Source organism: Spizellomyces punctatus, assembly GCF_000182565.1.
Source record: "Spizellomyces punctatus DAOM BR117 chromosome Unknown supercont1.7, whole genome shotgun sequence".
NCBI classification, from domain to species: domain Eukaryota; kingdom Fungi; phylum Chytridiomycota; class Chytridiomycetes; order Spizellomycetales; family Spizellomycetaceae; genus Spizellomyces; species Spizellomyces punctatus.
Window position 1 is genome coordinate 283,397 of NW_015971543.1, and position 25,772 is coordinate 309,168.

At 46.7% G+C, this 25,772-nt stretch overlaps 8 protein-coding genes across 8 annotated transcripts; 2 read left to right on the forward strand and 6 right to left on the reverse strand.

Annotated features, from left to right (window-relative positions):
• Positions 1 to 1,505: 1,505 nt before the first annotated feature.
• On the reverse strand, positions 1,506 to 2,597 carry SPPG_04428 (uncharacterized protein; the record flags this gene model as incomplete). Its single annotated transcript, XM_016752664.1, has 2 exons — positions 1,506 to 2,117; positions 2,313 to 2,597. The coding sequence occupies 2 exons, from the start codon at positions 2,595 to 2,597 to the stop codon at positions 1,506 to 1,508; spliced, it is 897 nt and encodes a 298-aa protein (XP_016608126.1).
• Positions 2,598 to 3,024: 427 nt separating this feature from the next.
• On the forward strand, positions 3,025 to 4,108 carry SPPG_04429 (uncharacterized protein). Its single transcript, XM_016752665.1, has 2 exons — positions 3,025 to 3,356; positions 3,438 to 4,108. Exons 1-2 carry the CDS (start codon positions 3,107 to 3,109, stop codon positions 3,965 to 3,967), a joined length of 780 nt encoding a protein of 259 aa, XP_016608127.1. The 5' UTR covers positions 3,025 to 3,106; the 3' UTR covers positions 3,968 to 4,108.
• A 94-nt stretch (positions 4,109 to 4,202) lies between these two features.
• On the forward strand, positions 4,203 to 5,719 carry SPPG_04430 (uncharacterized protein). The gene is made up of 5 exons (XM_016752666.1): positions 4,203 to 4,400; positions 4,474 to 4,841; positions 4,904 to 5,190; positions 5,262 to 5,405; positions 5,472 to 5,719. The coding sequence occupies exons 2-5, from the start codon at positions 4,739 to 4,741 to the stop codon at positions 5,604 to 5,606; spliced, it is 669 nt and encodes a 222-aa protein (XP_016608128.1). The 5' UTR covers positions 4,203 to 4,400; positions 4,474 to 4,738; the 3' UTR covers positions 5,607 to 5,719.
• On the reverse strand, positions 5,396 to 7,285 carry SPPG_04431 (uncharacterized protein). The gene has a single exon (XM_016752667.1). It carries the CDS (start codon positions 7,249 to 7,251, stop codon positions 5,719 to 5,721), a length of 1,533 nt encoding a protein of 510 aa, XP_016608129.1. The 5' UTR covers positions 7,252 to 7,285; the 3' UTR covers positions 5,396 to 5,718.
• A 219-nt stretch (positions 7,286 to 7,504) lies between these two features.
• On the reverse strand, positions 7,505 to 10,297 carry SPPG_04432 (uncharacterized protein; the record flags this gene model as incomplete). The annotated part of the gene is made up of 8 exons (XM_016752668.1): positions 7,505 to 7,912; positions 7,975 to 8,312; positions 8,380 to 8,677; positions 8,747 to 9,264; positions 9,328 to 9,446; positions 9,519 to 9,579; positions 9,643 to 10,057; positions 10,133 to 10,297. The coding sequence occupies 8 exons, from the start codon at positions 10,295 to 10,297 to the stop codon at positions 7,505 to 7,507; spliced, it is 2,322 nt and encodes a 773-aa protein (XP_016608130.1).
• A 2,689-nt stretch (positions 10,298 to 12,986) lies between these two features.
• On the reverse strand, positions 12,987 to 15,299 carry SPPG_04433 (uncharacterized protein). Its single transcript, XM_016752669.1, has 3 exons — positions 14,145 to 15,299; positions 13,816 to 14,068; positions 12,987 to 13,752 (listed from the first exon to the last, which is right to left on the reverse strand). Exons 1-3 carry the CDS (start codon positions 15,252 to 15,254, stop codon positions 13,142 to 13,144), a joined length of 1,974 nt encoding a protein of 657 aa, XP_016608131.1. The 5' UTR covers positions 15,255 to 15,299; the 3' UTR covers positions 12,987 to 13,141.
• Positions 15,300 to 15,894: 595 nt separating this feature from the next.
• SPPG_04434 (uncharacterized protein) lies at positions 15,895 to 22,368 on the reverse strand. Its single transcript, XM_016752670.1, has 11 exons — positions 22,152 to 22,368; positions 21,894 to 22,092; positions 21,675 to 21,791; positions 21,427 to 21,602; positions 21,197 to 21,364; positions 19,048 to 21,126; positions 18,878 to 18,977; positions 18,703 to 18,806; positions 17,093 to 18,628; positions 16,913 to 17,019; positions 15,895 to 16,841 (listed from the first exon to the last, which is right to left on the reverse strand). The coding sequence occupies exons 2-11, from the start codon at positions 22,030 to 22,032 to the stop codon at positions 16,001 to 16,003; spliced, it is 5,367 nt and encodes a 1,788-aa protein (XP_016608132.1). The 5' UTR covers positions 22,033 to 22,092; positions 22,152 to 22,368; the 3' UTR covers positions 15,895 to 16,000.
• Positions 22,369 to 22,576: 208 nt separating this feature from the next.
• SPPG_04435 (uncharacterized protein) lies at positions 22,577 to 24,687 on the reverse strand. Its single transcript, XM_016752671.1, has 3 exons — positions 24,097 to 24,687; positions 23,728 to 24,032; positions 22,577 to 23,655 (listed from the first exon to the last, which is right to left on the reverse strand). Exons 1-3 carry the CDS (start codon positions 24,246 to 24,248, stop codon positions 22,748 to 22,750), a joined length of 1,365 nt encoding a protein of 454 aa, XP_016608133.1. The 5' UTR covers positions 24,249 to 24,687; the 3' UTR covers positions 22,577 to 22,747.
• Between the last annotated feature and the right edge of the window lie 1,085 nt (positions 24,688 to 25,772).

A 25,772-nucleotide genomic window follows, 5' to 3' on the forward strand; every position in this document is an offset into this window, starting at 1 on the left:
ACTGGCTCTACAATTGGGGTTAGTAGTGCGGAGCCGGTGGGTATTGGCACTAGCACCCGCACCAGGGATTGAACCGCGCGACAACCGGTTCGGAAACCTTAATCTAACTAGTCTACGCTACGCTACCACTGGAACACCCCTCCTGAACACCTCTGGTCTACCGTGTCCATCCAACATTGATTGCATGATTGCCAGCATGTTGCAGGTTGACAGTGTATCTCGATTCCAGTAGCGCATTGTCCAGGCTTGCTGCAAACAGTTAGGGTTGGTACAACCCAGCAATCCATGGACTTTTTCAACCTTGCCTTCTTGTCATCACCAAGGTCTTGAATGAGGTCATGTTTTGAAGTCCTTTTCAAGGAAGTGTAACGACGAGGACGTCTTCGAGAGATCGCGAGTAAGCCCAAATCGGACGCGGGAAGCACGAATCGCGTGACCAACTCCACCGATTGGGTTACCGCGACCGAAAAAACCGGTTCGGAGAATGGCAATTGGCGCATTAGATTTCAGCGTGCCTCGTACAACCTGTGGAGGCCCGAGCCAGTGCGGAAAAGGAAGAGATCGGTACCGCCACCAATAAATCAGTTGCGGTGCAGCGACACCCATTAGTTTAGTTTAGTTTAACAGTTTATCCAAGAATCTTGTATAAAAAGGATGTATTCAATAAAATAAGTCGGGGGCAGAAGCCGTAGCGACACAAAATCCCCATAACTCGCTTCTCAACTCCAATCTTAGGTTAACAGGAACCTAACAGAGCGCTTCAACGGCCTGATCACCCGTACCGAAGCCTCTAAATCCTGCTCGGTTCACAACTAACCGACTCTCCTTGCCTCTCGCCCCCAAGTCGCTACCGACGCCCAAAGAAAGGATTTGGAGACTACGATTCCTAGTACGGACACCCACACAACCTGCTAGGAGACCCAAGTTGTCTTTACTGTAGTCTACCAACAAAAAATCCGTTACATGGTGGAGAAGCGCGACGAACCGCCTTCCCCTCTCAAATTCAGCTGAAAACCTTATTCGGTCGTACCGATCCTGCTCCGCTTAAAGAGGGTGCGCCAACCTTTTGTCTTTGATGAGGTCTGAAATCTTGCAGTTCGACTGGCATCGCTCCAATCACCCATCATGACAGTAAAGTTTTCACCATACTTGTTGCACATGTTGGATATGAGGTCTGATTCACTCTTCTGATGGTTTATGAATGTGTGCCATTTCCACCACGTGTGGGCAGGATGTGAGTAGAACTCCTTGCGACAATCCCAATCAGCATGGCGAACAAGAAGGTAGCGAGTAAAATCCATGAGGTTCATTGTTTTGTGGCTAGGAATTCATGATTCTATGAGGTCAATATCCCCCTTCTTCATCTGCTGCCTTTGCCTTTGCTGTCAATGGCTACCTGTCTCCATGGCTCACTGGTTTGCAGTGTAATGAAATGTTGTACCAATGCTGTCTTGGCAGTAGAGAATGTCACGCTTGTTTGGGTCGATAGCAACAACATTCTCTGCTCAACAAGCAGGTAAGTTGTTCTCCACATATACTGCCTTCACCTCAGCTTCTAGGGTCTTTGCTGACTTTCTCGCTCCATGCTTTCTGTACTTGTCAGCATTGGGGTGTTTCAAATACACAGAAACCGAGGTACTGTCCATTGTGATCGAGCCTTCAAACTGCATATGGCAGCGAGACCGAAAAGCCTTGGTATGTAGATTGCAGACGCGCATCCACAGATCATCCTTCTCTAATGCTTCTGCTTCTCGCTGCATGATGCAAAGAATATGAGAGTAGAGAATGATGGTGTCGATCCGCACATGGCTTTGGATGAGGGAGTGGCGAAGTGGGATTGCACTGAACCGTCGAAATCCATGCTTTTCATATAGGCTTGACAACCAACAGTAGGCAGGGAAGAAGGCGAGAGGGTCTACAGCAACTGAATATGTGAGCGGCTGGTCGGAAAGGGGAATGAAGGACCACATCTCTTCTAGAAGCTCACTCTCTTCAGCAGTCAAGTCATCGAGTGACTCGGGCACAGTATCAAAAAGGAAAATTGACTTCAAGTAGTGAAGATGAGCAAAGAAAGCCTTTTGCACATCACTTTTAGGTGGCAGTTGCTGCTTCTGTCCCTTCACATCGAGCCGCAGATTGATATATCAAAGGAGCATCTGCATAAAATGCTCTTGAACATTGACTTTCAGGTTCATCATCATACTTGCTGTCAGGTAATTAATTGACTGCTGCTCACCTCATAGATTTGGATGAACAAAGCTGACAATGCAGCAGTACTGACAAATGTATGGCAACAAGCATCCGCATAGCACCTTCTTTGCATCTGTTCTTGGTTGCCAAGCCTCCCCCTTGTTGAGAAGATAGAGAATTGCTTCGATTGTATCTTGATCTACCATGGGAACGGATGGCGCAGAGAGGATGTAGAATTTGAGAGCATGGGAAGCATGGTCAGCAAGTTGATGGATAATGGCAATGTAATCAAGAAGACGCTGTCGGTAGGTCTCATTAGGCAGGAAAGCTTTTGCAAAGGAAGTCTTGTTGCAAGTATGTAAGCAGGTAGGTAGCTTTTCAAGCTTTTGCTTTTTCTTTGGTGGCATGATGATATCTGTGGAAAAAGATGAAAGCCTGGGAAAATGGGCGACGACTTATATAGGATTTTTTGAATCAAACCATAGTTCATGAGTCTAAATCGAGTAAAATTATGATTAAATTGGTTGGAATCTATGTACTAGTGCCAAAGTCCACCGGCTCCACACTATGAATGTGCTAGTTTCTACAGCATATGCCTTCATGCTAGACTATTGATGTTTTGATTTCGTTCGATTGACCGACAATGTGTTGTGCTTCTTTCATCGTCTTTTTCGTAAGCTCTGTTTTCTTATCTTACGACCCAGTGCGGATGGATGAAAGAATAGGCTGGCACATAGCTTCTCGGAACTGGCTCTGTTGACCGTAAATGGGGCGCGCGGCCACGAGCGGTGATGGCTGTGCAGAGCCAAATGCTTAGCCACGCAGGAGATAGCCAAGCCCTTTTCAATGTTCACATAATATACCCAACTGGAGCTCCAGATAATTCTCCATAGCGACATTTTGAGACAAGACAATAATGGAAGCGATACCAAGACCCACCAAGACAGGCAATCCATTTGGTGCCGGAGTCAGACGCTCATGGGCACCACCAAGCCCAGATGACGACCAAAGTGTTGGCGACGAGGTTGCTCAGCTCGTGGCCCTCTCTAAAAGAACACTAGAAGTACAGGAGGAGTCTGCGAATGCTACTGCTAGGGCATTGGCAACCGCCAAGCAAACGGAACAGCTGGGAATGGAGAACTTGGTGAAGCTCAATGCACAGGGTGGTAAGTAGAGATGATCTATGTGGTTTGCATTAGTCCATGTAGCTTTGACGAACATGACTAAAAGTCCATTCGCTTTGTTAGAACAACTTGACTCAATACATGAAAAAACCGAAGAGACTGGACACAAAATCAAAATTGCCGAAGCGAAAACCTCGTACCTCGACAAACTCTCTGATTCCTTCCTCCGGCCAATATTTGGCGGTGAAAAGCAAGTTAAACAAAAAGATTCCCAACCATTTGAGTGGAAAGCACCGCAGGGACCGGACGGCAAACCTCTGTGGGGACGACGTGTTAGCAGTTTACCTGAGGAATTCCCTGGCGCTATCGCAAAAGGAGCCGAACCCAAGAGCACAGTCAAGCCTGGCGGAATGCTGGGAGACTGGGCGGACGAGGAGGACAAGATAAAATCTGAGATGCATGAACAAGTGATTGAGGAGAATATGGGACAGATTAGTAATATTGTCAAGGGAATCAAGTACCAAGCGCAGGCGATGGGACAAGAGATAGAGCGACAGAGCCATGTCATTTCAAGGACGGAAGGGAATGTGATGGAGCAAACCGATAGAATTCAGGGTGTAAATAGAAGATTGGATAAGATTAGCAGAAAGTAGGAATTGTAGTAGGATATGTAATTATAGCGACTGCGTGCAACATTCTTGGTCGTCATCAAAGGCCCAACTCACCTCCAGGGCCAAAAAGTAGGGCTAACTATCAAGAAAGCCTTCAAATGAGCGTCAAAAATAACACAATTCTTGTCAAAAGCATTTCCAACCACTCTGTACACGTGACGCATGCTCACGTTCTCCTCCAACCATTCATTTCAATTCAACACCACTCATTGCAGCACGCGCTCTCGCTGGTGGTTGCGACATACAACATGCAAGCTTTAAACGAATAAGCAAAAACCCAACTCATCCTGAAGCAGGGCCACTGAGCACAACCGGCAACATGACTTTATAAAAGACTCTTGGGGTCAAGTTATTTCCTTCGTTAGAAGAAAACAAGAGATATATAGAGACTGACAGGCTTTTTTGGACATTTTGGGTGAGTGTTTGCGTTCATGGTTTTGGAGTGGAGGAGAAGGGGCATCTGCGCATCCGCTAATGTATTGTTGCAGTTTTAAGTTATTCACTTCTACGCCTATCCAGTGGAGGATAATATTATTACAACCCCACGACTACCATCCGAACGGTTAACGCTGTTGCGTCAGATATTGTCGGTCTCCAAAGTATATCCAGACAAGCGTTTTAGGTGAAGCAGGCACCTGCTCCACGCACGGGCAACACACAAGACGCATACCCACACGCACGTCCACACACAAAACACAGAGTGCGCAGACTCTTCTTCCACCTCGCTTCCCCATCGTTTCCCTCCTTGTGCCCATGCTATCAATGTCGTCTATAAAGCCTTCACCCCTGCCTCCAACGGTCCAACTCCCAGAGTACTTCCACCTCGTTGACGTCAATCACCTAACCCAGCTAATAGGTAACTTAATTTTCCTTGCGGATCCTTTGTGTTTCTTTTATTAATCGGCACCCTCCCCGCAGCTGACATGTTAATCCGCCTCACATCCCACAACGACCAAATACCGCTAACAAGCTCAAATTTGACCCGGTTCCACTCGCGCGCACCACCAGGAATAAGTATACCAGAGTACCTCAAGCGGATCGTGAAATATGCGTCGATTGAACGTGTGTGCCTGTTGATACTGTTGATTTACATTGATCGCGTTTGCGAGCGTCATCGGGGATTCACTATTTCAAGCTTGACGGTACATCGATTTGTCATTACCGGGATTACATGCGCCTCCAAGGCGCTGTGCGATTCATATCTGGTATGAGTTTCTTCCTGAAAAACGGACGTATCGTTCGTATTGTTCTTGAACTTACATCTCTGGCATGGCAGACGAATACAATGTATGCCAAAGTGGGCGGAATTACAACAAAGGAACTCAACATTCTCGAATTGGAATTTTTATTTTTGATCGATTGGCATTTGGCTGCCAATGTAGAGATGCTACAAAAATATTACGCGAATCTCGTGCGGCAGGTTTGTTTCCTCTGTTATTTGTTTTAATTACTGGACTAGTAGCGCTAATTAGAGCTTTGCTGGTAGCACCCGTACTATACAAGGTTGACAAAACCTATACTATCCCCAGTTTCACCCTCCTCGACGGACAGTATGGTATACTCTGTTGTAAACTCTGTACAGATGCAACGGTCATCCTCCGAAATAGAATGGGTTGATTGATTAAAAACTCCCCTCCAGACGGAGAAAACGTCCCTTTTCATATTTACAAATGCATGCACCACACGCATGTACATTACCCACCAAAATATAAAAAACATTAACAAGCAAATTATCAAGCAAAGTATACTCCCTCCCCAGGCCACACCCATTCTGCCTTAACGACATCTTCAAATCCAATTAATTTATCTTCTTCACTTTTGAACAAGTTATTCCACACACATTTCGCAAATCCTTGATGCGCCCTCCAATTTGGGTGCGCACCGTCTGCAGCGCTCGCAAGGAAGCGTTTATAGACATGTTGATCAATAGGTTCCTCAATGGTCGGTTGTATCGTGACTTTAAATTGCGTAACGGGCGACCAATCGTAGTCGTGTACGACTCGTCGAATGCTGTTGTTCACCGCCTGACATTTTCGGCGACAGAGGAGGATATCGGCATTAGATGATTCAGGACCCAGAATGCCAGACACGTCCGGAATCGTCAAGAGACATACAAAACACTTGTCGACGCAGCTCCGCAACAGCTGTAACGCTTCGACAAGTGGTTGACAAACGCGTTGGTCCGCTTCAGCCTTCAAATCTCCAGACCAGTCCAAGAGTACATCATTCGCTCCAACCCACACAAAAACCATTTTCCACGCGTTTTTCATTGACGTGGCTTCAGGCTTATTGAGTTTGGATATGAGGTCGACGACCTGATCTCTTACATCTCTAGCCGTCGTTCCAGATCGAGCAAAATTCCATCCTCCATCATGTCTAGCTCCACATCGGGTTTTTGTCTGGCTCAGTCCGACCAAATTCGGGGAGAATGTTTTCAATAATTTTCCTACAGATATGACGCTCGGATGAGATCCAGCAATACATGTCTTATGTCTCTGCTCGCCGGACAAGAGCCATGCAAGGTGTTTGTTTGTCTGCTTTGATAGGTTCAGCACGGGTGTGTGACTAGGGTCGTCCAAGCACAGCCCTGTCATGAGCGAGTCCCCGAGCGATATCAGTAGTTGAATGTCCTGTGGGTGAAGAGTGGCGGATGTGGGTGTTTTGAATGTTGGAGAAGTGCACTGCAGCGATAGCGAAGATGAAGAAGGACTCTTGTTAAAACCTAGGGCAGACCATAGAGTCGAGGTGCGAGCTGCGGATTCTCTACTGGTGGTGTACCACGTCTGCGGTCGTGTATCTGGAACAGGTAGCACTGGTGATTTGGCTTGTGTCTGCACAACAAGGGATGTGGGTCGCATAACTCCGTCTTTCAGTGCATGTGCGGCTGCCGCCGCAATGGATTGCACGGTCCTATGTCTAGCGGGCTTGGGTGGTGGGACTGCTCGTGGTTGCTGAGTTGGTTCTGCTGAGGGTGCTACGTCAGGATTCAGCGTTTTGCGAGGAGGCTTGGGGGGAGGTGATTGTGTATTGGCGAGTGGCAGCTGTAATTTATCATTGTCCATCCAGGAGGGGAAGCCGAATGGGTGCAGTTGGTCCAAGACCTTGTCCAACGTTCTTGGCGGCATTGAGCTGTCGAGAGTGGCAGTGTTAAACTGAGTATGATGCTGCGAATGCGGCTGATTTTGTAGTGAGGGCTGCTTTGTTCCTGCCAAAAGAGCCTTGGGAGGTCTTGGCGGAAGGGTGTAGGTAGAGTCTGGCCGTGTCATGTCGGGAACAAACCGCCCCCGTCAAGGGCGAAAGTTGCTTTTGGCTCTTCTTGCTTGCTCTCAGCAATAAGCACAGCAATTGCCTCAAATTAACCACGTGGTCCAAGCCACATGATCGCCAGGAATATCACTAGTTAACTACTATAGTTATTCGACTACTTTACTACACTTTTTAAACAAATAGTGACCTTTGCAGTTTTCTATCTTCTAGGCTAGTATAATATATGCTAGTAGGATCTACATCCTGAGCTCATTAAACTCCTCCACTCCCCTTGCCGGAGGCCAATTGCCTCCCGGAATTCGCTTGGATCGGGGACAAACATCTGGGCGACGAAATATTAGCTTCTGCCGCCAAGAAGGTCTCCCACTCTTCCGCTTTCTCAGCACTATCCATTTGAACCCATAAGGTCTGCTTGCAATATTTGATCTCTAGAATATTCTCCAGCCCACGAATGTCTAACAATTCTTTTGGAACTATCCGTATGTCGCAGAACGCTTTGTCGAGCATTATGCTGGTGCCGACAAACGTGGAATCAGCGGCAGAGCAGTCAACCAGAGTTAAAATACGGCCCGGTGCACTAGTCGCGGTCATGGTGTGCTTCCTCCATACAGAAGCAAGGGAACTGTAATTCTTTACGGGATATGTTCCTTGCAGAATCGTCTGAAAGGCAGAGGAATGCTCAGAGAAAGCAATATCAAATAACCTTAACTTTGCGCACTTACCGCTGGCTGGTGATTGAACAAGGACCTCTTCTCGTCTGAACGAGTGACAGAGAGTTTGCCATGCAATTGTAGCTGTTTGACACTTTTGCTTGCCGTCAATTCCACCCTTGCCCGCAACAGGAGGACGCGGAGAAGATGTCGACCGATGCAGCATGCGTACGTAACTGTGACAGCTAATAATATCACGAACGTTCGGATTCGGAATTCAGTTAACGGATTCTGGTCCGACAAGCTGAGGGTAGCGATAATGATGCCGCAGCAGACAAGAATGTTGTAAACAGTCAATCCAATGAATTTGCTCTCATTAAACTCTGACCAAACTTGTCGGGTTTTGATTGCTGTACGATGATTTATGTCAGCTTCTGAATTGTGTCTATAAAATCGAACGTTACCATTACAACTCACCCAAGAAAGTCAAACACAACATCAAGAGCCCAGCGTAGACCTCCAATGCAATAGTAACTCCATTCTGTACCGCTGTATTAGGAGACGAGCAAACATCAGTGTACGTCCCCGCCGATGTGTTCTCCACTCGACGAGATTGTCGTGGCGAGAGACCGGACCATATGCAGAGGAGCAGCACTGGAAATAAAAGCAAGGTCCCACTGGCCCTAAGAAGAACCACATCGGGCATCGCGTTGCTGTGGAGCACTCGGTTGTCGAATATCCAATAGATCCGCCAAAGTTTAACCAACAAATTGACCTGGTGGTTGACATGCGGCAAAGGTTAGAAACACTTGTTGACGACGTCATTAATGCGTGAAGTTCCTACCAAGACCATACTAATACCAATAATAAGCAGCCAGGCATACGTTGTGCATGCCAAAGCCGTCGGCCGAGCAGCGTCCACAAAAACTCCAAGGAGTACCAGCCCGAGTCCCAGCAAAATGAAGAAACAAAACAGAGACGAGACAGCCTTGAGAGTCTTCTCGTGCCTGAAAATAACAACCAATGCCAAGGAAACAACCACCACTGCGAGCATGATGCTGTAGAGCAGAAACGCTACTATAGTTAACGGTGAACTCATGTCGATGAACACCGGGACCAAAAGTGGACTGTCCCGTGGTACTGTGGTGGTACCGTCAAAGAAGATAGGCTTTGTCGAGAGATGCGTAACAACGGAATATTCGTCGGATACCGCAACCGGGGCAAAACTTTCTCCGTTCCAGTTGAAAACATTGTATGCATTGACACGCTCATAATTATCATCCAGAAGGATATCTCCAGTGACACCTACGAGGTTTTTCTGTAGGAATGTCTGAAGCGTAAGTGCTGGAAATGTTTGAGCAGCTACATTTATCATCAAAGTCAGAATTGGCAATAGTTAGGTTTCAATGATTCGAGACTACGTACCTATTTCGCTGATTGTATAATTTTGGAGCATGTTGTGGTAAGAATGTATCAGTCCGAGTAAACAATCGACGTAGAACCCTGAGTACTGGGCTGGCTCGCTGCCGTACGTAGCGGTAAAGCTGGATGCAGTTGCAAGGTTAGACCTTAAGGCTACGTAAACAAAACTTTATATCGACGTAACGTCCTCCTACTTTTTCAGGAAATCATCTCCTTTTGTTCCTGAGAAATCGCGTGGGGTACTCATCACAAATCCTGCAATGGAAGCAGAGTGAGTTTGTCGATTCACACCAAAAGTATGAATACGTGTAAGCATACCACGCAACAAATGGCTGTTATTCGGGACCTGACTTCTCATGTATTCTACAATACTTCTCATATTTTCTCCTCCAATCCAAACATAGTCCTTCCCGACTAGACCAGCCTCGTATGCATGGCGATATAAACTGCTGAACTCGTCATACATTCCGCAAAATACAATGATTCGAGCATTGGTAGCCGTAATGACCGAGAAATCCAAAGTCTGACCACCGACAGTGAAACCCAAGCGGGAGAGTACCTCCACATTTAATTGAGCAGCACGACGGACAGCTGCGTCGGCCATTGACTGACCATAGACGGTGTCCGACGCAATGATGGCGATCTTCTTCCAATTCATGGCAGCAGCATAATTGACTATAGCCGTTCCAGTCTTATCATCTGATGGAATTGTTCGCCAAAAATTTGGAAATACCTGCCGTTACAGACACGAAATAGTGAGCAATGCAAAGCAAATCATTCCGTTTATAATCTTAACGATGCAACTCACCGTCTTGTCTTCAAAGGTTGTAGCAGTTGATGCGCCGGAGCATTGCAAAATATGGTGATTTTGCAAAACATAAGAAAGCACTTCCGTAGCACCAGAATTGAACTCGCCAAGCACCCCATGGCTTTTATTCTTCATGTCAAGGATGGCGGCAGCCGGTAAGCACATTATGAATCATACAAGTTAATCCCAGGCAATTAAAATGCACTCACCGCAACAGCGTTGATACCCAAATTGACAGTGTTGCTCTTGCTCTTTTTTGTATCAAGATATGATAGTCTTATGGTGGCTCCCGGTAGGAGATCGTTGTTGCTGTTGGTTGTGTTCACAACGAGGTCAAGGGACTTTTGAATGGAGGACTGCCAGACCAGAAGACCGTCATGTTACAGCTATAGGCGACAGAACTGTACTTGTAATCTGATATGCTCACCGTCTCTATAGTGTAATTAGAAAAGGGCAGCATCACATGAAACCGCAGTTCCGCTGGCCCTGTGCCAGCCATTACACCGGGGGCGATCAAACTTAGCCATCGCAATAGAGAAACTAGCGTTCGGGATAACATTCTAGGCAAGTCATAAAGATTGTGAAATGACACTTAAATCACCGGGCAACTGGCCTGAACTATTTATAATATGGCAATGTCTGTTATCTTTGGAATTAGGACACCATATGAAGGTCTCCATTAGTATGTGGTATAGCCACAATAGATGTATTCAAACTTTTGGCTTCCGACATGCAAATCGCAAAGAACGCCGATTCACTTGTCCTTCATTTTGACCTAACCATATCGGCACTCAAACATAGGCCTCAAATCAAAGGAGCGGAGGGCTTCTGGAAGGGACTCCCTCGGTTGCCAGGTGCAAACAACAAACTAAACTCAGTGGCTCCATGCTATGTTGCCCACATAGTAACTTTGACAGAATAAATTCCAAATTCTGTCGGTAATTAAAGTTCTGGCTCCATGTACTAATAAGATGTTCACATTCGACTTTGGTAACTTTGGGCCACACTTTCAATATGGCTGAAGGATCATGCAAATGAATAGCCCGCAAACATTAGCGCGTGAAAATAACAAATATGGTCGGGCAGTCTGGTTATTGTTTGACATCCGGAACTGATGAACTGATTGAAACTTCAAGAAGAAGTGGATGCAATCAGAACATATTGACTGAGATATTTGGCCTCATTCGAGTCCTCAAATGATGATGCGGAAATAAAACTTCTGTAAGTTCTGTAAGTAGGCCAGCCGTAACATAGTCCCTCAACAGCTAATCTACTAGTCAATATGAACTAGCAATTTCCATCAACTTCTTGCGAATAAAGAATTATCCCATAAATAACCATAAATAAAGGAAACTACGGTCCCACCAATTTTGAATGATGACATGCCATTCTCCGGTTTTTTTCCGGCATAAAAAACGAGGGTAACTTCAATGAATATAACTTCCAGGTATTACTTGGACTACAACCGAACCTCCGGCTCTTCCGTAGTTGTTTCACTCTTCACAAACTATAAACGCCTCCTTGGTCGGAAGTAGCTGCGTTGTCATTGTTTTCTGAAAATAGTTCGAAATCTGACAACAGGATGAAAGACCCTGATATGTGAAAATCTGGATATTCCGTGGTTCAGTCCTCAACACATCGCTTTTCCGCCGTAAGTTTCTTTCATGCGCGATAGGCGCCAATTACCAGCGGAAACCCTGCATTCGCATAATACGTTTGAGATAAGAATGTCCGTAAACTATTCCCAAGGTAAAATCTCGCAAAGTTTCTCCCCTGACTTTATTCACAGTTGCACTTGGATTGGTCGCAATAAAATATGAAAACCAGCGAGGAAATGGATCGTACGTGGCGCACAGTAAAAAAATGCATACAACAAATCTAGAAATTCCATTGCATCCAACGAGGTAGGTGCAGCATTACGGAGCAACAGACCCATTCTGGTACAGCATCTTGCTCATCTCCAACAGATGGAACGCGTCAAAATCCAGGACAGCTCGACAGAAAGGACGTTGCAGGCCATAATACAGATTTGTGTAGCGCAGACAACCACAAAACTGAGGACTTCTTATCGAAATGTCCTTTTTAAACGGATACAATATTTCAGATGTCAATCCTGAAATCGATATGTGTATATAATTTGTAGATAGCAATATTATCCCGTTAACCATTACCGCAGTCCTATGCTGTCATATTCATAGTGTGAACGTGGTTGAAAATGGCACTAGGACCCATTATTATCCGGATTAGTCCGGTTAATCGTATCGCATAATCAGAACCCCCATCTATCGCTCAAAGCGGTGAGGCATGCATGCTAATGTTCTCCAAACTGCGGTGTGGCACATGCTAATGTAACGTTTTTTCTTTCAGCTGGACCCCATTTTGCCACATTCGAGGTCTATAAAGGGGGGCCTTCTGTCTCTTCCCTCTCTCCCCTTCCTCACCAGTTCCTCGACTCTCAAAGCATCTGCCAAACGCTCAAGCAACTCTCAAGTCCATCATGAGAGTACTGCTCTGGTGCTGAGGACCTCGCCCTCCCGACTACCAGCAACTGGAACCAGCGCAGCTTCGGAACCAACAAAGCTGTTATTATGCTGCCACATTAGTTGAGCTTGGTTGGTATGTACTGATGGCATCATCTCTTTTCATGTTATTCTGTCACTGACATGCAGTTTTTTTCTCTAGTCTCCAAGCCTTGTCCCTGAAAATCCCCCAGCTTGTGACGCTGCCCAGTCGATTCGCTCCTGGATGCAAGAGTCTGGCTTCAATGCCATCAAGAGTTCTGGATCAAGGCCTAGTAGGGACCGCGTGTGGTGGTGGGCAGTTATCCGGTTAGAACAACCGTTACGTATTGCGTGCATAATTGCCTAGTAGTTAGTTAGCTTTTCCGAACCGGTTGTCGCCGGTTTATTCCCTGGTGTAGTAGCTAGTGCCATTTTCTGTCACCTCTACACTAAGAATAAGTCACTCATACATCATGAAGCTATCGCCAAGCTGTTCACCGCGGCATTCTCATATCTCATCCACTCCTAACGCCACAGATGGTTTACCAAAGTTTGCGTCAAATCCAACAGCGCCTTCCGCAAAGAAAACGGCGCCGTCAGCTCGCACATCCTTACGCTTTCCAAAGTCAAAGGCAAAAGCGCTAGAGCCTGTTTCATCTTCATTCATTCCCAAAAGACCGTAGCGCCGCCAACGCGGTGAAAGCCTTAACCACCTTGTCGAGCTACCAGCTCGTAAACCGGCTCCATGTAGTATGCTCTCAAAGTTTTTCAGATTGCGCTGGGAGAGGACTATATAAAATGGGTCCATGTCTGATTTTGTCATATCCAATCGACCTGTTTGATCAAGCGGCCGACGCGCATCAAGGATGTCTTCGATTGTTTGCAGGATTCGAGATGATGAAGCGTCTGGGCTACTCATGAACGAGTCGCACAAATCATATGTCGACGTAGAGGTGGTTGTTGTGCTTGTTGACGTTGGGTCTGTTTCGTCCGGTGCGGGGGTAATGGTGATGGTCTGTGCGATATCGGATAGCGCGGAAAAGCGACGGTCAAGAATGCCTTGTGGTTGATCAGGTGTGGCTGCATGACTGCAGGTTGTGTAATCTGGCCAAACAAAATCTGATAATTGGACATGTAAGTGGGTCACAATTGCGATGCCAATTTTGATGAATGAGTACTTACAAATGGTAGCTTTGAACTTGGTGTACGGATTTTCCTTTTCCTCCTTGGATAGCATAGTTTCTTCTGACGTTCCAGTCCTTGCGTGTGCAGACTGACAATGCTGGTGGTATTGCCATTGGTGACAAAAATCCGTCTGCGTTTCCTTGCCAGTGCCCTCGTTATGTGTGCTCGGTTCCGGTTCTGGAGAGAGTACAGTTGTTACCGGTATCGGAAGAGGTCTGTCCTCTGGAGCGTGCGCGTTGATGGATGGAAGCTAGAGAAACAAAGTGAGACGAGTGAGACGGGAACTTGGTCCAATATGCAATGAGAGCAAAGAAACAGACACTTACTATTGCGAATAAGTACGTAGGTACCGTCTTGCACTCATTTTTCTGCTTTCCTCGCAAGGCTCTTTTTGCCAGAAACTTGTCCAACACATCCAAACCAGCCCTACTTCCAATCATCAGTCCTGCATACCGATAAGGATCCTCCTCGGTTCTGTCCGCTATCTGCTCAACATTCCCGCTGACAAATTTTGCAAACCAATCACGTACATCGGCAATCTCATTTTGCTCTGACTGATCGTTTTCTCCCGCATCCCCAGCTCGATCTGGTCCCATGCCACCCATCCGACCATGTCGACCCCACAACCTACGCGAATGTTTCCATGTCGTATGACCGCAGTCCCACCATTCGCGCAGATCAGAATCTTTATTTGTCAAGCCTCTCACACAATGGCCATCATGAATCCAAGTACCCTCTACTTGGGAACCAAAGGACGGTACAACCTCCGCCACCTCTCCATGGCGAATCCCATGAAACTGAGAAATAGTATCTGCACCGCCAAAGAAAAACCCATCATCGACGGATGCTCTCTGCTCTTCCTCTTCACTTATCGTATTTTTGCGAACTATGTCCTCAAGATTGCCCAGAGTTGGGTCAGTAGTGTCAAAGCCAGCAGAGGTGCGTAGTTGGATATCACGCCAAGTCGTTCGACCAACTCTTCGTAGACATTGCTGGAGGGATTCTAGTCCAGAAGATCCATCAACGATCAAGGTGTGCGTGGTGGGGTGCGACGATGTTCGTGTGTGGATCGTAACAAGGGGGCCGCCGTGGAGGGTCGGGTGAAGCATTACACGCATCGTCCAAGACTCTGGTTCTGTCGGTACACTCCCTCTTCCATAGTGTAATGGGAAATCAACCCAGCCCACATTGGGTCCAACTTCCATGCCGAGATCAAACACCCTACCATGTCCATCCCCTTTACTGAACCCTTTTTGAACACCCCACTCAGGTTTTTGAAGTACCCACTCCACTGCATTTCTCCAAGCCCTACAAACGCCTTTGCAGGATAAAATTAAATCATCTAGACAAGGTGGATTCGTGTGTAGTCGGGTAAAGAGGATGAGAAGGATGTCTGTTGGAAGAGCTGTAGGGCCATTGCGACCTGATGATGACATGCTAAACGAGAAGCTCTGGACCGTCTGCAGTCAAGGGAAGGAAACAATTAGAGGTGATATTTCTTTCCTCTGGTTACAGATCTGATCGGAAACTGACGCTTACGGAGTTGCTGCGCCATATCCAAGCCACGCTCCAGCGATTACTTGGCGAGACTCTCCGTCTAGGTTAGACTTATTAGCATATCATTCACACTGAAAGAGTTTGGAAATCATGCAAACATGAATAATCCTGCAGACGACATGACTAGAATTGACGTATTTCGATCGTATACTTATTTTCACAAATCTTTGAATATCTTTTAAACCAGCCAGTTTCGCTCTACGTTCCAACACCTTCAAATAGTGTACGATGCTCGAATTGATTAGCGTCCACGAATACCGAGAAACGGCGATATTTTGGTAAAGTAGAGTTATCATGTGAAATACAGCATTGTACCTCTAATAGAATACGGTATGTTCCGGGGAGATCCCGCAATAAAAACAGCATGAGTATTAGATAAATCTGGAGCAATTTGGCTTTTGATTGACTGACTTTGATGTACGTACAGTAACAGCTAGACCCGCACGCGGGAACGATCGAAAATACGATGTTCTGGCTGATCGGTGAAGCGATAATATGTAAGTGAAGAGGACAAGTTTACACGACGTGATGCAGCATATAATATTTTACTGAAAAGTGTTTACATGGATATTTTACAGTATCTGGCAATAAATGAAAGCGCATCCTCACATCCCTACATAATATACTACGCATTCATCTCCTCCAATTTTTCATGCAACCCCCTTTGCACATCACAGAGAACCAGATAGACATCCCAAATCCTATTATCTCTCCACCTTGGCTTTATTTTGATGGGCGGGAGCCACTTGGTTGGCCCCTCTAGTTCCTCACCATCAGACTCTTCATCATTGTCCTCTTCGACCAGTTCAGGATGCCCGTCCCCATATACTTCCGAGATCAATTCCTCATCCTGTTTCCTCATTTTTTCTTCCCACGCACGTAAAAGCACAGTCAATCCAGTTCTCAAAGCAGCGACAATGAGCAAAAAGTCATTAATCAGCTGCCATACGTCCCCTGGTCGTATTCCGTTTCCATCAATGAGCGCCTGGAACTGGCCGTGCTTGTAAAAGTCAACAATGTACGAGTCGAGAACGGTACTTGTGTCAAGAAGTTCATAGACGGTTGGAACCACTGTATGTTGAAGTCTCACACCGCCACGGAGAGTGCGAGACATCTCTTTCACGGATTTGAATTTATCGTCCTTGCCAGAGAGGGCAACGAACGGAGATCTGGCCACATAACTGAGCGATGTATCCGCAAGACGAGCAAACATGGGTGATTCTTTCGGCACGGCGCGGCGAGTTTTCACAAAAGCCCGCTCAGATAAAGGCAGATAAGTTATTTCCTCCTCTTTCAATGTCCGCACATAATGATGGATATAAGACTCCATGATACGGAACACTAGAATGTTGTGCTCCGAAAGGACCTTACGCATTGCCTCGGGCATAGGCTCAAGGAAAACCTTTGAAGGCGATCTCCTTATTAATTCTTTTGCAAAGGCCGTAAGAGTCGATGGCCGTTCACGCCTGTCAGTATAAATCATGAACCGTAAGCCCAGCATCGGAGGATTCATCGATCAATGATATCACCACCTTACCTGCCAAATAAGTGAGCAAGACATGTTAACATAGTCAAATTAGGATCCTTTCCAAGGGCGATCTCGCTTAGTACACCGGAATTCAAAAGAACCGCGAAACACAAATTCTGCAATTTCCACAAGTGTTAGTCCAAAAAACCAAATCAGTGTCTTCAAGATTCAAGTGAACCGGAAACCTACCATCGGCTCCGTCCAATACAAGTGGGAAACAATCCCTGCCAAGTTAATGGGGTGTCCATTCACATCCAGCAGCTCGGCTCTACGCAAGTACTCAATAGAGAACCTCAAATGGTGCAAAACCTCCTGTTTTGTCGCCGGGTTCACGATCGATAATCTTCCCAATGTAAGTACCTCTTCCAACATTTTCTGTCCCATGTCGGCTGCGTCCGCGTCGCTCAGCAGCTGATGCAACCTGAGAACGAGTGTTGTGGAGAGCGGGAAATGCCCACTAAGATCCGGTAGCCGAGAAGCAAGGAGACGATAGACCTTTTCGAGTGGCAATCCAAAGAAGACAACGTTACCAAGCAGATCAAATCCACGTCTTCCAGCTCGTCCAGCAGCCTGTCTGTACTCTAGTGCGGTCAAATAAACGCTGTCCTCGGTGAAGACTGAGGTAGCAGCTGGCATATTGATACCCAGTGCTAGTGTTCCAGTCGCAACAACTACACGTAGCCATCCTGCCCGGAACCACCTCTCCACAAGTTGACGATACCGCAGGTTCATTCCTGCATGATGGATCCCAATACCACGTCGCAATGCTGAACACAAGCCAGGATCAACCCTTCCCCATTTTCTGAGCCCATTGATTTCTGCATCAATTTCCGATGGCGACAGACTGGACTTTAACCCAGCGAAACTAAAGGCGGCTAACGGGGCGTCGGGGTCAAACGTGGACTCCCAGCCCATATCGGAATCCGGAAGATTGTCCGCGTCTTCAGACCGCGTTTGTGCTCGTGCTTGTTTCTCTTGTGCGGCTTGTCGGACAGCCTCGGCAGCTTTCCAGGCCTTCCATGCTTTGATCTTGGCTTTCCATTCCGGACTCGTTCGCTTGTACTTTTTTTCAGCTTTCTTCAACTCTGCCCATATTCGTAGCCCTAATTGCTCCACGTTGTCACGGGAGTAGTTGAAGAGGATGGCTGGGAGTTTCCCATTTCTATGGAGATCATGACATAATGCGATCACATTCTTCAATGCAAACTTGAGCCCAATGGGTTCTTCTCCAATGGCACTTCTACATGTTTCCCAGGTAGCACGTAGTTTCTCCGTCATTCTGTCCATGACGCGGCTGTACGGTCTCGAATTTCGTGCGCCCGGCATCTCCATCCAGCTCTGCAATATCGCCTTTAATTCGTTCTGGTACTGTATGATATCAGACTTTTTGATGTACTTGTGGCCAAAGTACTCTTCAGGCTTCAGTTTTGACAGTAATTCAGCGCCTTCCCCACGTTGCTCACTAGCCATAGTTTCATATAACTGTAAGCATTCGAAAGGTTCCAAATGGAGATCATCAGGAATAGTAGTAGCACCAAGGGAGAGAGCGGCGACTGGATGCAGATGGCAAAGACTAGTACCCCGCTCGCTCGAATCTTCATCCAACCTTGTGAACTTGGGTAGATTCAAAGGAAGATAAACGAATTTTCGGAGATCGGAATATCGGTGCGCATGTCTGACCATTTCCAACTTGTGCCCTTTTGCAGTTTGCACGGCTTCCAACCACTATATTTGGTATTCGAAAAGCACAACCATTAGGCAATTATTCGGTTACGAAAGTAGCACTTCTCCTTTCTCACCTGACTAAACTCTGTAGGATTTCCCACTGTGGCCGAAAGCGCAACAATTGGAGAAGGTGAAAGAATAAGATTTTGCTCCCAAATTAAGCCACCGTCAAGGTTACCTGTGTTAGCGAAATACCAAATAAGCAACGTGTACACAATTGCGTGCCCCGCAGAAACCAGCGTCACCTACTAATGCTATGTATCTCATCGAAGATGATACGCCTTAGACGTGGGGTCCACTCGGCACTTACATCAGGCTGGAGCATCAATATTTGTAATATATGCGGTACCTATGGAACGAGTAAAAACTTTACCATCAATTCATGATGCCAACGGCGAAGAGCAATTTATGCAACTTACTGTAATCAAGACTTGACATTTTAGAGGCTCATGGATTCGATAATCTCTGGTATGGACCGCCCAGACGGTTCGCCCCGGATGCTTGTAGACTTTTGAGAATCTCGCCGAAATTTCCGCGGCGATCTGATTCACAAGCGCTTTCGTCGGCGCAACATACACAACGACACCATCATCACTCTCCCGCAGCACCTTTTCAATTGCATAAAATGCAATGAATGTTTTGCCGGCAGAGGTTGGGGCAACCACGAAAACGGATTCGTTGGCGTCGATTTTGTCAAGGACTTTACGCTGCCATTCATCCGGAAGGAAATCGACTCTTGGGTCTGGAGCAGATCCCATTGTACGGTCCATATGCGATCCGTAATGCAACATCTGAAACCTTGCTAAACTGTGGTGGCTCTTGAGCCAAGATATGTTGGTCGGACGACGGGGATACATGAACTTAAACGAGAGCTGGTCATCCTCGGCGAGCGCGCCATGTATCCCGTCTAATTTGGCCGAGCCCTTCTTAGCTGCAGATCTCTCTTTGGTACTTGAACCTTTCTTAATTTTGTCGCTGGACTTGGCTTTCACTTTCGGGGACATCGATCTGGCCCCTGGCTCCAGTAACCCAACCACTTCCAAAACGTTCAAGGCTTCTGCCACGGTCGCTTTTGTAGATGCAGTAGACGTTATTATCTGTCTGCACAATTTGAAGATCTGCACCAAAACAGGCATTCCTTCCTCTTTTCTATCGTGGGTTGTCTCCTCTCCGTTTGCCCCGATACAGAACGTAGCCCACTTTTTCAATAGGATCATGACCAAGTATAGATTTTGCTCTTCTGCTAATGAACTCGGCGTGTCAACCTTGGCAATTGCGCGCTCCAATTCGATTCGTTGCGTGTCAATGTTTTCTATTCGCTCTATCATGTCTCGTATGATAGTCCACTTCTTGCGGGCCGCCTCTTCTTTACCAGCTTGGAGTCGAGCATCATTGGCAGCTCGGATGTCATCCGCCTTACCGCTTTTCTTTTTACCAGACGCTTTCGCTCCACTATTCCCTTTGCTTGTAGTTGGTTGATGTCCATGTGGTTGAACGATAATTGTCTTTGGTTTCAGAATTCTGCCGCTCGCGCCGGTCAACGAACTGGCATACTTTTGTATGGAGTAAGCATGGCCCTGCTCCGATTTCCTCGCAATGCCTGTTTTCTTTTGAGCGCTGAAGACTCTTCCTCCCGATGCAGGCTTTTTCAAAGACGGCAGAGGTTTATGTACATGCCAATGATGCTTTTCGTAATTTGGAATCACTTGGGAATCAAATACAGAATCATTGATACTGGTATCGATCACCGCGGTTGGTAGATCTGGTAAACGGTGCATCAGATATGGCTGATTATAGGGAAGCAGAGGAAGGATGGCTTCATTAGATTCAGTCGAGGTAGATACATGTATAGCATATTCCACAGGACTTGTTCTGGCTGCTTCTTGAAGTGCCATCAAGTCCCATAACGTTGATGTATCATCATCTGGCGTAATGACTTTGTAGGTTTCCTCGGCTTTACCGACTTGTGGTAAATCACCAATCCAGTCTTTTGGGGACGCGGCGCTACTATCATGAAATTTCGCAATGATCTCAAGTAATAGAGACTTGAACAGGCGCTCATCGACAATATCCATCACATCATTGGTCGAATCCGCATTGGTCACCAGATTGGTGGCCGTCATGTAAAAGCCGGTCAAAAAATTGTCAAGCGAGGCCATATGCTTGAGATCAAATGGCAGTGACGCCTCCCGCCTGGCACGCAGCTCCAGGGGTATAGTAGGTAATAATAACGAATGAATTAGGAATATTTTCGCCAAGTCTTGCTGAAAGACGTCAAGTCCAGGAAGAATTACGCTGAGAATTTGTCCTACGATTGGAGCATCGGGAGTCATAGCGGCCATATTGGTTTCATTAGCGTCCTTAGAAGCTACTTGGTTAACACGCTTAGCGATCGCAGCTTCCAATCTCCTTCTAGCACGCAGGAAAGCTTTCTTGTGAACGGCAGGATCGGAGGCTTGCATAAAGCGAAGTGATGTATGAAACACGAAGCTGACAATCTAGTGTACATGGAGAAGAAAAAGTAAGCAAAACTCGCCACCATTTCAGCAGATACTGGAGTGTACGAACCTTATTGTCCCGAAACATATCTTCGGACATAAGAGTCACTGTTAGGCCTTGATGCAAAAACATCCACATTGACTCTAACATCATGCGACGCTGTGCATCGTCATGTTCATTCGGTTCGTCAGCATCAACAGACACCGCTGTGCCGTCATCGGTCATAATAAAGTACGGCTAAAAGAGATGTGTATTTGAACATTGTACAATACAATTCAACGTAACACTTGTTCCCGTACCTTTTTCGCTTCCACATAGTTGGCCCAATCTTCCGAGAAAACCGACTCAAATACATTGACAGCGACATTCGTGTTGTTCCGTAGGTGCCGTATTATGATCTCGCGAATAAACTGCCGGCAGTGGACATCTTTGGGTTGTCCTGTTTTGGAGGTCGCAGTGCAGACTCTCTTCCTATCTGGGGGCGCGAGGGGAATGAATATTGCTTACTGGCGGCTATGTCATGAACTGCATCAATATGGGCACACACCATTGAAAAAGGCCAGCTCAAAATTAGATTTCGCATCGAGCAATTTCTTCAAGAACAACTCAGCGGCATAGAGGCAATGAAGAGCTTGTATACTGTCCGCCTCTGAGGAACGAATATCTGACCAAGAAGGAACCGAATCAGCGTAAAGCATGTCAAACTCCTCTTTCGTCGCTAGCACAAGTGACGTGGCCCAACCTCAGGGCTGACAAGGAAACTCACCAGATGCACTGTGCAATGCTAAGCAGACAAGGGTATCCCCATCCACAACAAACAGCTCTGTCCCAGCAAAGTCTCCAATAACATCAACATAAACTGGCCGGAGATCCAGGTACCATTGCGTGGTGTTGGCGAAAGACATTGTGTTTGCGGTGGACTAAATTGCGGGCTAAATAAAAGCGCTGTCAAAACCAAACTACTGCTGAGGAACAGAGTATATTGGTTAGTCTCTGTGTATGGTGGGAACATTTCTCTTGTTACCTTTTGAAAAGTCTTTCGATTGACGTCTTTTGAGTCTTTGCCAGCGCTTGACGGGTCTCGCAGGAGAAGCACTCGTGCATTAAAGCCATACCACGCTCCTTCGTGCCATCTGCGCAAGCCGCACTGCGGCAAGCCATGTGTCACCCAGCATAGCTGACGCATGTCAAGTACGGCGAACAAGATGCCGACACGACGGTAAAGGTCTTGCAGAGCTTACAGAGGAGAACTCCTAAGAAGATGAAATTGGGGAAGGACGATGTTGCGACTGTGACTCAAACTGACTCACTTTTCAAAATTCACGAGGCACCCACTACTGGTGAGGCAGTGGGGCCACATCATGCACAACGAGTATAAAATGCCTGATACTATTGCATCAGCGATTAGCAATGTAGGAGTGGTAGATCTGTAATCGCACACAGAGGCACTGCTCAGAAAGGTGTTTTTGAACTGTTTCATGATTTCAAGCAACCTATTGCTCGAGACTTTGCTTTCTGAAGCACTATGTATCAGCCCATCACAATACCCCAACCATAGAATAATCACCACTAGGCAAAAAAGTACAATAAAAATACGGAATCCACATCTCATTAATAGGCTCAGAGAACCGCCACCATCACTCCAATCAAGGCGCTCGCAATGCCGAGCAGTCCTGGGTGCAAGTAAGCACCACCACCGACGGCGCCGCTGGTCTTGGAAGCCCATCGTATAGAATTGCCCATGGCGATCAGTTCCTGCCTGAACACTTTGGCAACTTGGTTCTCTTCAGTGTCGTCCTTTCCATTTCCTGCCAGATAGTCACCCATCGTTCGGAATTCTCGGAGGGTTTCTTCCTCTTGCTTCTTGAATTCAAAGAGACACACACCTTTGACCTTTGGGTGCGTGTCGAGGAAGGTTTGGTTAAAGATTTGGCGCCACCATGCTTGTTTGATAGCAAGCATCCCTGGGCCTTTGTTGAGAGCAGTGGTCGCCGTTTCGGGTTGTCCTGGTTTCAAAAATCCGAGGTGGAAAGTAGCCGCGGTCTCGGCAACCATAAAGGGCTTTCCACCTTTCGAGACGGGATTGGTCACATTAGGACCCTTGCCGTCATTGGAGAACATGTTGTAGAAATCATAGGAAGACATGTTTGGTTTTCCGCCGATCATAGCTTCGACCACACCGGGATTGGGAACGACGTTGTCCACCCAGGGATACTCTTTGCCATAGTGGTAGAGGGAAAGACCAACCCAATCCACAAAGTCGTCTCCGGGGTAGTATGGACTGTATGGATCGTCCCAGAAATCAAAGGCACCATCCTTGTTGGTGTCGAGAACGGCACGGTCGCTGGCGGATGCATTCGCTACATGCGAATACGCACCACCAAGGAATGGGTAGCCATTGCTAGAGTTTGGTGCCCAGAGGAACGCGATTTTAGATTTGTCTGAAATGCCTTGGCGGAATCGTGTGTAAAATCGCTTCCATTCTGAAATGAATGCAATGGGTTGTTGGCCATATGGGAACCATGAACCTACAAGCATTTGAGCAACCATTAGTCACACCAGGCCCGCTTGTCCTTTTACCGCTCCTTTTCTCAACATACCATTCATCTCTGGTGCATATCGAATCATAACCCTTCGCCCCTTGGCAACCGCTGTTTGAATCATTTGCGCCAACTGATCTATACTGCTATCCGTTACACGGGAAAAACCGGTCATTGGGTAGACAGTAAGATAGAGAACTGCGTCTGTTTGTGTGTCATCCACCAATTGAAGGATCTTGGGAATGAGATTGAGGTCATCGGGAATGTTGATATTGGATTGGAACAAGGAGAGTGGTTTGTGGTCAAAACGTTGGTTGACGAGGTTCGGTGTGTCTGTCCCTGACAGTTCATTAACCCAAGCACCACTACGTAAAAATGTGAGAATGAGATGGTGTTGTTTCCTGACTGACAAAGAACGTTGCAACTTACAAGAGGATACCATTTGAAGGTTCAAGCGGAGCGAGTCCGGCAACGACACCAATATCACGCTTTTCCAGCGGTGATGCTACCGCGGTCGACTGCGTCAGTCCAGCCAAAACAGTCAATGCGGAGCAAGCGAACGAGCTCCAACGATATCGCATAATGCCGGATAGAAAGCTTACGAATAGATAGAAAGCTTACGAATAGAGAGTCAGCCAGAGGATGAAACGGACGACTCTCGCTTTAAACAAGCTGAAGTTGGTCTGATATGAGGAATGTTAAGCGTCCGGACCAGCGGAGGCAATGGGTCGCGCTACTACAGTTTTATAGAATGACAAAAAAAAGGCGGCGTTTAGCCTCTCTTTGAAAGCCGTGAAGTTTGGGGTCGTAGGCAAACGTCTCAAACGTGCCGAGACGACTGGGATAAATACAACTACTGACGGCAATATGAGGAATGACGCAAAACTTTAAAACCCGACCAGCGGATAATGAGCGATTTAAAAAAAAAAAACAAGACAACGACGACGACGGCTGTGGGGGGGAGGAAGGGAAGAAAACAGCACTTTTATACAATCATCATGACGGCAAATTAACCGTCGGCAATTGTCAAGTCAAAAACAACACTCAAAAAACTCTAAACAGCTTTCCGATCATATAGTGGCACAGTTACGCAAGCAGCAAATCGATTAATCCCAATTTGGAAGGTTCAGACTTGCGTGTGACACGTTGGGCTCTTGGCACAATCAAGGTTTATTTTTGCTTGAAACTTTGCGAGTGTGTTGGGCAGGAAGAGGGGTGATTAGCGTTTGGGAGGCTTCGCGTGTAGAACGGGAACAAGTGATGTATTTACTTTGTCAGCAGCAATGCCATACGAGGGCCCGGTCAAGGATAAGAAGATGGTGAAAGCGTTTGTGGTGTTTGTCTTGGTGTGATGACCCCGGCTACGTTTTACTGATGATGGTACGCAAGATGCACAGACCATGGGTGGGTGACTCCGAGCTCTCTTGAAACTCCAAATGCTAACGTTATGAGGTAGCGCTATTACACAATGATGTTGGACACAAGGGCGTGGTTGTGCACTGATCCTGCGTCAGCGGGGTTCTGGCAGCCGCGCCAGGAAGAGATTGCAATGCGACCAATGAAAGGGTAAATTAACAGCAACCCGGAAACTGGGTTCGTTGAGATCCCTATGTGCGATATCCAACACACGCTTCATCAGATCGCAATTTGGTGTATGAAATGCCAATCGCCTTGTCAGTCAATCGTGGCCAATCCAGTTTATTAACAAAAGTGACATTTAACACCAAGTGATAGCCGCAGTGCTTTATCGCTCAATGCACAGGAGGGATAGTATCACTGTGAATGGGTCCTTTGTCGCCCCAAACCATGAATTTGCAATGCCCCATCCATGACATCAAAAACACCAGTCTGCTAAATAGTGAAACAAAAGGTACATGCTACTTGTGTTCTTTGGCCCGTTTGCATAGGAACCTTAACAATGTAGTGAAATTGCAAATCCCCAAGAGGGTTCCGCTTGTGGGGATACAGAGAGCCAAGAACCATAGGTGGCAATATGCCATAAATGGGAAATATAGTTTCTGGATGTAGCATCTCTAACCCAACATGTATGACATGTCCATCCAAGTGCAATGCCATGAAGATTTACTGGACAATGACAGTCAACC

Excerpts from the sequence above, each read along its gene's own strand:
- SPPG_04431 (XM_016752667.1), bottom strand. The coding sequence starts at position 7,251 with ATGACACGGCCAGACTCTACCTACACCCTTCCGCCAAGACCTCCCAAG.
- SPPG_04435 (XM_016752671.1), bottom strand. The coding sequence starts at position 24,248 with ATGCGATATCGTTGGAGCTCGTTCGCTTGCTCCGCATTGACTGTTTTG. Across the intron at positions 24,033-24,096 it reads CCTTCAAATGGTATCCTCTT|TGGTGCTTGGGTTAATGAAC; the intron begins GTAAGTTGCAAC and ends ATTTTTACGTAG. Across the intron at positions 23,656-23,727 it reads ATATGCACCAGAGATGAATG|GTTCATGGTTCCCATATGGC; the intron begins GTATGTTGAGAA and ends AAATGCTTGTAG.
- SPPG_04430 (XM_016752666.1), top strand. The coding sequence starts at position 4,739 with ATGCTATCAATGTCGTCTATAAAGCCTTCACCCCTGCCTCCAACGGTC. Across the intron at positions 5,191-5,261 it reads CGCTGTGCGATTCATATCTG|ACGAATACAATGTATGCCAA; the intron begins GTATGAGTTTCT and ends CTGGCATGGCAG. Across the intron at positions 5,406-5,471 it reads ACGCGAATCTCGTGCGGCAG|CACCCGTACTATACAAGGTT; the intron begins GTTTGTTTCCTC and ends CTTTGCTGGTAG.
- SPPG_04433 (XM_016752669.1), bottom strand. The coding sequence starts at position 15,254 with ATGTCATCATCAGGTCGCAATGGCCCTACAGCTCTTCCAACAGACATC. Across the intron at positions 14,069-14,144 it reads CTACGTACTTATTCGCAATA|CTTCCATCCATCAACGCGCA; the intron begins GTAAGTGTCTGT and ends TTGTTTCTCTAG. Across the intron at positions 13,753-13,815 it reads CAAGTTCAAAGCTACCATTT|ATTTTGTTTGGCCAGATTAC; the intron begins GTAAGTACTCAT and ends TCCAATTATCAG.
- SPPG_04434 (XM_016752670.1), bottom strand. The coding sequence starts at position 22,032 with ATGTCTTTCGCCAACACCACGCAATGGTACCTGGATCTCCGGCCAGTT. Across the intron at positions 18,807-18,877 it reads CGATGAGATACATAGCATTA|GTAACCTTGACGGTGGCTTA; the intron begins GTAGGTGACGCT and ends TCGCTAACACAG. Across the intron at positions 16,842-16,912 it reads CTTGCTCACTTATTTGGCAG|GCGTGAACGGCCATCGACTC; the intron begins GTAAGGTGGTGA and ends TTATACTGACAG.
- SPPG_04429 (XM_016752665.1), top strand. The coding sequence starts at position 3,107 with ATGGAAGCGATACCAAGACCCACCAAGACAGGCAATCCATTTGGTGCC. Across the intron at positions 3,357-3,437 it reads GAAGCTCAATGCACAGGGTG|AACAACTTGACTCAATACAT; the intron begins GTAAGTAGAGAT and ends TCGCTTTGTTAG.